General features: G+C 36.0%; 1 protein-coding gene across 3 annotated transcripts in view; it reads right to left on the bottom strand.

Moving 5' to 3' along the window:
* LOC134797411 (Ig-like and fibronectin type-III domain-containing protein 2) overlaps positions 1-12,124 on the bottom strand; it is a 110,571-nt gene that overhangs the window by 10,690 nt on the left and 87,757 nt on the right. For all 3 annotated transcript variants that reach the window (XM_063769633.1, XM_063769634.1, XM_063769635.1), the window contains 4 exons: positions 7,818-8,019; positions 5,829-5,934; positions 4,042-4,182; positions 3,586-3,764 (listed from right to left, as the gene is read on the bottom strand). In XM_063769633.1, the coding sequence (XP_063625703.1) occupies positions 3,586-3,764; positions 4,042-4,182; positions 5,829-5,934; positions 7,818-8,019 (628 nt within the window). The remainder of the gene's footprint in view (positions 1-3,585; positions 3,765-4,041; positions 4,183-5,828; positions 5,935-7,817; positions 8,020-12,124) is intronic.

Below are 12,124 nucleotides of genomic sequence, written 5' to 3'. Positions count from 1 at the left end.
TGTAGAACTGAGTATATGGTTTTAATTCCAACTCGATTCCTCCACGCGTTCTCGAGATGAAGGGTCTCGACCGACAAACGGACAACAAAGTGATCCTATAAGGGTTCCGTTTTTCCTTTTGAGGTACGGAACCCTAAACATGTGGCACACGGATCTTAATCTACTCGTAAGGTAGCGAATCGGATGGATTTTTATGAGAGTGTGATTTAACGACAAAGGCGCGATCAAAGACTTTATAAATTACTTAATTCCACGAGACTACAATGCGTTGTTTGATCTGTCAACTTAATACATTATAATAGTAATTACAATAATCACAAGCAAATTTAACAGTGTTAAAGACATCCCAGTTCACAAGGAGCCATGAATAGGAATGAGATTAGAATATTAGCATAAGATCAAATAAATATCCGCCATAATCGACGAAGAATTAGCATTTAGATGGCGTTCTAGCTTGTAATTTGGAATCTTAACTCGAACTTAATAGGGTTGAAACACTATCTGCGGCAGCGAGAACGTGTTAGTGTTGGTTAAGACTCGGGTCCTTGTAATAAGACTCGACTGTATTTTTTATACTCATAATTATAATTAAGTCGATATTCAAGTTTTTTTCTACTTGTTATGAGACCGGAGTCTTTAGTAGAGACTTGAGTTCGTTACAGATAAATGTCACTTTTTGAAGTGAAAACTTCTTTAGCGGCGGCAAAGACATATGTAACTTCGTATAAGACGAATAAAGTCTAAGGAAAAAACGTGCCTCGGAATTCAAGCAAAAGTCATTCTCGAATAGATGGCACACACACCTTTAGCCTATCCTCGGCTAGATGGCGTGACGACACCGTTTCATATTTAACAATTTTAACACATAGATATCAGTGAATGAACATGGATCAAAATGATATAAAAATAATAAAATCATTTATCCATATATATACATTTTTTGATAACTTTATACGATTTCATTTTGAGTTTTAGTAGTGTGTCGATAGATGGCAGTAAATTTACAGTGACTACAAAATTTACAATGACAGGACCCCTCTATACTATCTATTCTTTTTGGCGGCGGTGTGCACTTTTTGAGGTGGGGAAAAAATGTTAAGCTCGCGTGAGATTACGTCACCGTACTGGTCACGTGACCGTAAGACGGACCTGTTAAATGTAATGTCATTGAGATTTTCTTTATTGATTTAAAAGCCATCTAGTGAGTTTCGCTCCAACTGGTATTAATATGAGTACTAACAGTGATGGCTGACTAGAAATGCATTTTATCACATGTCAGAATATAATAATTATGATTTAATCGTAACTTAATTTAATATTTTATTTATTTGAATTGTATTGATAATTTTTATATTGTTTTATTTTATTTTAATGAATTGTAATTTAATTGAAATTGACCTAATTAATTAATAACCCTTTTGACATGTAAAGTTTGTAATTTTATGAATAAATGAATATGAATATGAATATGATGTGCTTAGGGGTTTCAAGTAATGCGACGAAATAACGCTAGATGGCGTTAACCTCAATTATACATAGTGCATTTTGCACTAGTCATTGAGTTTTCACTTCTGCCGGCACTCCCCGAGTGCAAACCGTTGTTTTTTTTTACAATAAAAATCAAAGTAGGTACCTACATATTATCTTCGTCTTAGTGTAGAGGTTTCATTCGGTTAGGTACAGTCAGCTGCAGAAAAAAGGAAACTAGCATAGAAACTAGTATGCAAAGGTGCTAAGCTAATAGAATTGCTGACTGTACCTACGAGTACAACCATATACCTAATTGTTGACGGAATCCTTATTCGAACTACTCGAGACTTTTGATTTGAGTTACGCTTAAAAGATTCAATAAAGGATTCGTGCAAAGACTCGGAAGTTTATTTAGCGCAAAGTCTCGTAAAAACGAGTCGAGTCTTTCTTGAGTTTCTACAACACTAGTTGTGATCCGCCATAACGTTAACACGAAGATGATGAGATGTTTAATGGTGTACCTATAAATTTAATCATTTACTAGGCTGCACAATAGGAATGAACTCGTAACCGTTTTCCTGTTTTATTAAGGACGTTTTCCTCAAATACCTATTTTGATTAAAATTTGAAAAGTAAAGTCACTGCTCTTGTACGTGATTTTTTACGGGTACAGAGTTATGTTGTTTATGTTTTCTTTCACGCTTTGACATAAATTGCCTGAAGGCCTACCGCGAACACCAAAGTTCGCAAATTGTGGGCATATTTCTCTGTCACTTTAATTACGCCTTAATTGGAATAGAAAGATTCCCGCAATTTGTGAACTTCGGTGTTCGCGGTAGACCGTATGGTTAGTCTTTTCGGAAAAGTTTTACAAATTTGAGGATGACTCACGTTAGACGTTAGACCGGGCCGTGTCGGGGCCAGAGCTTCCGGCGCATCGTTTTCTATGCAAAGCATCATGTCATCGCCTGTCATGTCATAGAAAAGTAAGCGCTGGAAGCTCCGGCCCGAAGACGGCCCGGTCTAACGTGAGTCATCCTTTACTCTCATCTCATGCGCGCAAAGCTTGTTTTGTTGTTTAAATAAAACAAATACACATACACACAGACACACAGTACCTATATCTTGTGGCATTTGTGTGATTTCATATTAATAAATTATATATTACTAAACTATTCTAATACTATGAAGACTAAAGCTTCAGATAAAATATGTCACACAATAAACTCATACTCTACTCGAAATGAATTGAGTCCGATCAAAACAACTAGATGATTGAAGAGAAACCAGTTAAGCTATTATAAAGCAGAGGGAATATATTTCCCACCTGATTTTCAACTTTATTTCAAAGTGATATGGTTCCATTTTGGATTAAACCTGACACTTTTATGCCTTATAAAGGGTTAAAGCACAGCCTTCATGTCCAGGAAAAGCAATTACAACTGTCATAGCATTTTTTAATAGCCTTAAAAAACTGGACGGAATAGGTTCTGCCTGTTTCGTTCGTACTTTTAATGTCATTCACCACGTCATGTTCCCGTTCGTCAAAAAGTAAATTGTAATTTTTTTTCGTTGTCTAACCGTTTATTTATTTATTAACATTTTTATAACATAATAAATCACTAATAAAAATTGAACATTAAATACCAAACGATACTACAATTACTACATATTATGTCGAGCATTCGTTGTAGGAAATTCAAAGATGTGACGTCCCCAATGTTATCATAAGCTAGCTAAACGTTTAGTTTCTATGAGAACACTTATTTTTTTGTTAGATATATTGATTAGATGGAGCTATAAGTTAGCTTACACGCGACATATATTATGTTATACAAAAAAAAAAATGAATTTATTGTAATGTGCAATGCAAACTTCTAAGTTTTAATCAGCGATTTTTGCCTAAAGCACGACATAAAGTGGAGTATGTTTTATTATGTCAAGAGCGATACATAAAACACACACTTATCTACTTGTTATAAGGTACAAAATAAACTACATAGTAACCGTAGTAATAAACTACGGACGCTAAGCGCTAAGAATTTGCGCGTGCGAAAGAGATAGGAAATGGCGTGTCAATGTACGAAATTCTTCGCGCTTAGCTTATAAACTCACCTCAGGATCTGACAGCAGCTGTATAGTATAATTAGGACCATCGATGACCGGCGTCCGTCCGTTGGGGTCTCTCCAAAAAGCAATAGTCGGCTTGGGCAGGGCCTCGACCCGGCATTCCAGGATCACGGAGTCACCGGCGGCGGCCATTGTGATGCCAGACGCTTGGATTGTTGGTACGTCTGCAGTCAAAAAATTGTATTATAAACCAGCTTTGCCCGGGAGTTAGTTGTTTTTTATTTCACCTCACAAAGAATAATTTTCGCGCGGTATTGTTATGTGATTCGACCTGTACCATCAGCTGTTATAGTGCATGGCGACTTTATCATGAATTCATTCATAATTTCTCCATGCAATTGCAATGCATGCTGTACCTTACCGCTACCGGTAGGCTAGCGTTTTTAGCTGAAAATATGAACTCCTAAGCAACATGAATTTACATTGAATATAAGGACTTACGAGAAATATTGATCTTCCTAGAAGCCTGCATAGGTGTGCCGTAGCCGTTATCGGCATAGCACGAGATCTGGTCCATGTCACGGGTGACGTTGTGTATTACTGTCACCATGTGTCTAGTCTCCACTTGGCGGATAAGGTGACCTGGATGAAAATGGAAAATGGAATTTGTAAAATAGAGGAATGTAGTACGTTTTTTTTACTTTATAAAATTCCAATTTGTCACAGATGTCTGTGTTGTGTGCATTTTTTTTATCGATAAATGTCTGCTAAAACCTGCCCTCAACAAAGTAAAACCTATCTAGAGTTAGACCAAGAAAGTCTGCAGAGATATGCAAGTGTTACTTTAAACGTCAAACTTCTATGAAATTATGACGTATAAATAATAACATTTGCACTGCGTGGGCTATCAAAATCGCAGCAGACTTTTCTTGGTCTAACTCTAAGCAGAATACAATGTAGATTTTTCTGAAAGAATATTAAGAAGACTTTAACAGGTGGTCCCCATTTTCCTCTCTAGATATTAACATTATAGACAATAGTTTTACACAATTTGATGTATCTACACATATGCCACCTAATTTTTAGATTTCTTAATTATTACAAGAGCTACGAGTTATTAAAGTTTTGCATAGAATTCGTTATAAATAAAATAATAAAATAAAAAATAAAAAAGCCTTTTATTTCTTGCATATTACAATGTCAAACATAAATAAAATCTGCAATACAATTTGTTTCATTTTTCAAATAGTCAAATTTAAGTAAATATTTGGTCACTTATGTTAGGTACATGTTGTTATTTGTTTTTTTTTTTTTTTTTTTTTTTACTACGTGAATTAAGCAAGAACCCCCTCTCAGGTAAAGGCCTCCTCCAGAGTAAGCCAGTCGGATCTATCCTGTGCTTTTTGTATCCAGTTTGTCCCTGCGACTTTAACTATCTCGTCTAACCATCGCGTGTATGGTTAGACGAGAGAGAGAGAGACGAGTACGGATAGAATTCGTTATTCGCTCCTAACTCTTAATAAATCAAACGAAGTCATAGCTATGGTTAATATACAACAAGTTGTCTAATAGTAGTTTGTGTTACAAGGGATCAAAATGATATATTTCCGTCAAGGGCGTACATTGAATCCTGAATGAAGCGATGGATTCTAAAGTAGAATCCTGAGCGTAATGAGGGATACAAGTGTTAACGCCCAAGACGAAATAATTTTGATACCGTGTGACACATACTGCTTTTCACATTAACTATGAGGAAATTGTTATGTTCCAAAATATGTATTATTTGACCAAAAAAAATAGTATGCAAGAAAGAAAAAATCGTCTCCTAGAACAGAAAAGTACTAATTTGATCCCTCCTAGCAGGGAAGAAAAGTGCCACTTTGATCCCTCCTAGCGGGGAAGAAAATGCCCTTTTTCGAATAGGTGATGTGAAAAAATATTTTCCATCATATAAATTGAGGAAAATGGGGACAATATTCGGAGAAGCACTAGTTCACTATCCTTAATTGAAAGCGTTTTTAACTGCCTCTGGGTGGCTACAGGATATTAACACTATCATAGTTGTGTCAAACACTGGCTGTACGCGAAGCAATTAAAAAAGAGAGAACACTGCCTGCCGCAGCTAGGTGTGACAGAGAGCACAGTATAGACCACACAAGTATCTTATCTTTATCTTATCCTATCGTTTTCGGGGACCCTTGCGGATATACTTCGACCCATAGGGATCTGTTGTGCAATTACCCCCTAGGAGCACACAAGTATATAGTGAGTAAGCGTTTTTCACTTACCAGAAATGTACAGTGAGATGGTAGGTGTAGGTGTCCCCATGGCGATGCAGAGGATGGTCATACTGGAGCCTTCCACAACCAGATTCACGGGGTTCACCGTCGGGGGCTATATGGAAGAAAACATTTGCTAAATTGGCTTGCTTTGGCAATTGGTATCGGAACTGTTATTGAGGAGGATCATTTTTTTTGAGAAATTATTTATTAACAGGTATAGTTCGTAGGTTTCTAATAGAGCCCGACAGCTAATCCTATCGTCTATTGTTAAGTACATATTTGAAATCAGTATTTTAGTTAAAAAAAACAGAACATGTTTGAAGGTAGAAATCCAAGACCACGCCTTCAGTCTAAATATGGTTATGATATTGGATATCCTGGGTCAAATTCGGCATTTTTTTCAAAGAGTGTTATGGTTATGTGTCCAAAAATATATAATAAATTACCAATCCACCTAAAAAAAATGATGCCTATGGAATTTAAAAAACAACTTTTTAATTGGTTAGTGGAGAAATGTATTTACAGTATTTCTGATTTTTTATCGGAATAAAAATGAAAATGTTAACTAATTTGGTTTTGTGTAGAATAAGTTAATTTACATATTAGTGATCTCTGATCTCAATTAGATTTAAGTTTCCATATTGTACGCCTCTCTGAGGCAGGACATGAAGACCGTTGTAAATTAGAATAACATCCTATGTAACTCATGACCAACAATAAATAATTTGATTGATTGATTGATTGATTGATTAAAACCGCTCAAAAACAGGCCGCGTAGCCAAGTTGCCAATCGCTTACGCTCCGTAGCGATAGAAACGCAACTGTCACTGTCGCACTAATAAGGAAGAGTGATAGAGAGACATAAAGCTTTTCGTTGTCGAAGCGATAGCGATTGTAACCTTGGCTAGGCTGGCAGTACTTCGGTTACTGAGTGCCGGCGAGTCGAACGCTACAGAACCAGTCTAAAATGTGTCATCGAGATGCGTAACAAAGGCGCGTTATCGGAGAGCGCACCTACACTGGTTTTTTGAGCGTTGGACTAGGCCGCGCTCAGGTGCCAAATAGAATAATTGAGACCCTTTTTTGCAGGTAAGTAGCACGTGCGGTTTTACTTAACAATAGACAATATGATTAGCCGTCGGGCTCTATTAGAAACCTATTAACTATACATACGTACCACCGTAACTGTACAAATACTAAACTAAAAAGTATGTAGTAAAAACTGCCATATACCTAATGCCATGCATCTATCTGGACCTCTAGTGTAAATCTCATTCAATAGCGTGACGAGTTCGCGTTTGCGTTATGTCTATTTTTGTATGGGACTTTGAACAGCGCGCCAAGGGGGAAGTTTTGGAAAAAATCCCATACAAAATGACACTTAACGCAAACGCGTGACGCTATCGAATGAAATGTACACTTATGTATATCGCGTGGAAAACCGAACGAAGGACTTTTACGCAAACTGGGAATTATTCAGGCAACGTACTTTATTTTTCACTTATTAATCATGTTAATATTTCTAACAGTTTTTGAGATATACAGTTTGTTAAACATTAGTGCGAAAATATGTATGTTTCAATCCTAGCAAGTAGATCATATTGAATGACATGACATGTGTCAATTTAAAATGTACTTAAATAACTTTGTAGGGTTGTCACTGATATAAAAACATTTCATTTTAATGATTTTGTTTTACTTTTAAATCCAGCTTTACGATTATAATAACTCTAGATCGTTCTATCCTTTCAGCTCAGTCTTTAGAAATTTTCCACCCGTTTGTACGAGTATATCGTCGTCAAGTACCCACAACACAAATTTTATTGAGCGTACCGTGGGACTAGGTCGATTTGTGTAAGATTGTCCAATATTTATTTATTTATAATATGATGAACCCGAACGCTTCAGTCCGCGCCTGGGGCCAGCATTATAATCAGAATACTTGTCTTAGCAAAGCTTCAATGTAATACTATTATATGGGAAAGTTCGCGTTACCTCGACATACGCTGGATAAGCAGGATCCGTCCAGGCCAGAAGCGTCTCCGAAGGCAGTGACTCCCCGGCGGCAGCGTGAGCCTTCACCCAGCACACGTATTGTGTGTTCGGGGTCAGTTTCTCCAGGGTGTGACCAGGCACAGTTGTGTTGACCATGGTCACGTTGCCTTGGCCTAGTTGTGTTGGTGACTTGTAGTACAGTCTGCAAAAAAAGGTTTACTGTTATTTTGTGTCACATTACAATGTGTCATCGGCAAACCTGTGATAACTCGGGGCACATTCTAGGGATTTGATATCGATAAAAAAGATGTCGATATATAAGACTTTATGACTTAAGGTAAATTTCACTTTTTATGTACTTTTAGCAATAAATGAAGATGGAGTAATATTTAAGAAATAATAAATAACGATATAAAATGATTAGAATAAAACATTAAGCGCCAATGTGGAAATACTGACCTGGTTTAATAATAAAATAAATTCTTCGAAAAAACACCTTTTTAGATTTTAAGAAGCAGTATACAAAGCAGTTTTGTATAAATATATTTATTTTGTAGAACATTTATGTTGACAGTAACATCGATATATTTAATTGTCGATAAAATATTTTTCTACGTCACTTTAGTATGAGTGCCCCGAGTTATCCCAGGTTTGACACATCGGCATGGCTTCTCTATACCTAGTAATAATAACTCAATTATAATAATATGTGTATTATTAACCACGATGTCAAAATTTATGTTACCCCTAAAGTTAGCCGAATTTAGCTCTATTAATTGTGTTTGAAGTTCCCGTTACTACCTAAACCGGGAAATAGAGGTCACACAAGATTGCATCTCGTTCTAATTAAGGTAACCTAACTACATTTGCGGTACCCTGAGGTATAGCGTTGGACCCTCACGGGAACAGCCACGAACGTAGCTAATGCATAGAGTTGGTAAAAACTCGAGTAGTCGAGTCCGAGTCTATGAACTCGAGTTTTACGAGACTGCATTTTAAAGTTCCTCGAATCTTTTGAGTTGTGAGCGAGTTAAATCTTTTTTGAAGTGTTGTTCAATCGTGAGGCAATAGGATTTGAGGATAATATTGCATTACAATCAGAGTCTAAGACAAAAAAGGACTTCGCACTGTGTATTAGTAGAATATTGGTTACATCGGATCCCTTTGTTTGACATAATTATTGAAAGTCATAATGTAATGATTGTCAGATTATCATTAGTCATAGTTCTGAAACCGCTAACTTTTCAGGATTTTCGTAAGGTTATCCTATAGATAGGTTAGGTCAGGTCTGTTTTATGACAAACTTGAAAAGCGCGTTTCTGTGAAAAACCAAATTATGACTAACGAAAATGCGGACAAACAATACATTATGACTTGAAACTTTATGGGAAACAATAGAGACCCTTGGTTACATTCATGTACTTAGACATACTTCGAATGTCTTTAACCATATATTTATCTATTTATTTAAAGTGGTCCAGTTGGACTCGAAGACTCGATTATTTAGCAACACTACTAAATCTATAAACACTGTGATATATAATATGCAAACCACAGACATATCTTTAGTGCGACATGTATAAAATAGTAGAAATTAAATAAAGTGGAACTAAAACAATTCCAGACTAAATTGTTGACATGTTTAAGCATTTTACATTAAGAATGTGACAGTTAGGCAGGAAGTGGCGCCCTCAAACATTTTCTACAATTTCTTGGCGGACTTTAAGTAGATTATAACGAATTCGTGCATGTGAATTCGGCGTTTAAAGGTTGCGATCAATAAGAATGATGAAATTTTAAAGTAATTACAGTAGGTTATATCAGTAAAAGAAGCTTTACTAAAAAATGCAATTACACGACTGCAAATAAGCACATCCTTTTAACATCATCACCATAGGTATTAAATATATTAAAACGTGTTGTAAATTGCTCGACATGTTTCACTCCGTACCGAGTAGCATCATCGGGAGCACGCGTTGGCAGACCAACGCCATATAATATATTTAATATGTCTGTGCCTCACGGAAATTTTGTTATCAAAACATCATCAACATAACAAAACCGGCTTTTTTCTTGGATTTGAAAAGTTTGTCAAAGTTGGTATGCTTAGTGTTATCGGTTGTCACCAATAAGGTGTGTTTATAACTTACGTGGCACATACGGTATCTACTCAGACTTACGTCTGTGATTCAGACTAAATTTGCAAACCATCTCGGCGACAGTAGGTAGTTCTCGATTTGAAGCCTGGGATTTGAATGTGAGCCTTGGATTTGGTCTCAAACTGTACAACTTGACTCGGAACCTAATCAATTTGCTCTTACAACTTCGCAAATACAAGGGTAGTTTGGTTTTGGTGACATCTTATTCGACTAAGAAACTTTATGATTTAGTTGGGAACGTAATTCATGTCGGGTCATTGTCATCTAAATTTAATTTTGTTTAATATTTTAGTGTAATATGCAGAGCAAAAACCAATACGGTAATTAGGAAAAGGCGTTAAATTTTGGACATTTTGAGGGTTGCAACAATATAATATATAGTATAATTTAGAAATTAAATAAAAATACTGTTAATCACACGACTTTAGTAAATTATAAGCTTTGCCGAATTTTCTTTTGTTTGTGCCGACTCCTCTTGACTAAATCAGTACAAAATCTTACTTTGTCTGTCTGTACGGCATAAAGCCAAGTCAAATACAATACACAACCTTGTTAAATTCAAAGTTAAATTACATGCAGAACTTAGAATAGGACGGCTAACTTTAGTACCTAGGACATTGAATATGAACCGTGTGCAAATATGGTAGACGGAGAGCTAGATCCGGTCATGAGAGCTACAAAACCGGACGGTAGGGTTGCTTCAGACATCTGGCAGCTACTCATCTGTGTACGGGAACGGAGTCTAAAGTGGGTACTGTAGGTAGGCAGTGTTTTATTGTAAAATTAAGTGCGAATGTCAAATAATGCATATGTAATGATTAGGTATGTGAATATTGTGAATACTCCTGAGTTTTTGTAAGTTCCGGTCGGTCACCAGAGTTAAGATATAATTTTAACCAAGTAGATGCAAAATAAAGAAATTGATGGGTTTTACTTATTATAACTACGACGGGAATGTGTCATACCTACTGGTATAAAAAAAGGATTAGCGTCGGGCTCTATTAGGAAACTACGAACTATATATCTAATACCATAAAGTTGATAATACCGTAATTATTATTTAGGAACTATTTAACTCCAAAAGACGATCACAGTCATTGTATATATGGTCATGGTATATGGCATAATAATATAGGTACTCCGAGACTCGCCGAACCACGTGACTGACACAAGCCTACGTCATCATGCTGTTCACAGGTTCAGATGACGTAGGTGTGTGTCAGTCACGTGGTTCGCGAGTCTCGGAAGAGAGTACCAGGCGGAGTATATTATTATACCATGATCACAGTTCGGGCGTTGTTCTTTACTTTTATTTATTTATTTTTTATTTATTTTATTTATTTTATTTTTGATTTTATTATTGTCTAATAATCGTGCTTTGGGGCACAACGGGTAGGACAAAGCGGGTAACTATTTACTGGTTCTGCTTTGATAAAACTCTTACTTTGACTTCCACCTATGAACTGCTGTCATACCCGAATCTAGTAATAAGGATAGTAATCCATTTCCCGGCACTAACTCTTAGCCTATAGTCTGTACACGGTTTATTTGCACCGTGTTTGGTAGTCTGCGAAGTTTCCAGTTCGCAACTGTTTTATTTAAGTTGGCTACATTTGAAATTCGGCTGTTCCGGTAGACTGCGGTTTAATATTTAACATGAATGTTAAATAATAAGTTTTGTAAGTGCTTTAATGTGATTTTGAAGACACACTGTAACGCCTAAGGTCTTCTAAGTGATGATCAACGTATTTGATATAGAAACCTTTATTTTCAAACCATTAAAAAATAGGTGAAAATATTAGGTCTGAATGATGTAAAAACGCCTTGATTTTCCAAAATATTATCACTTATTAGTAGCGCAGCTAATCTGTCAAGTTTTTATGTTAAATTATATAAAAAATGTTGGAGCACAGTTACCAAATAGCCAAATTTTACGGTAGGTAACTGTTATTTTTATCAAATGGTTTTCAAATAGCATTCTATAAGCATTTGATATAAAACATAAATAAAGCCGCTAATATAAAATTAGTGAAACTTTTCATAATGTAGCGGCTCATTCTATTACCAGCGCCACTAAATAATTCCAGCCCCTCGTTCTAAAGTGCTACATGCAAAACCACTACACATTTTAAAGTTTCAAATTCAGTT

This window comes from Cydia splendana, chromosome 15 (assembly GCF_910591565.1).
Source record: "Cydia splendana chromosome 15, ilCydSple1.2, whole genome shotgun sequence".
Taxonomy (NCBI): Eukaryota; Metazoa; Arthropoda; class Insecta; order Lepidoptera; family Tortricidae; genus Cydia; species Cydia splendana.
The sequence above is the reverse complement of the archived record's forward strand: the minus strand, read 5'-3'. Positions and strand labels throughout refer to the sequence as shown.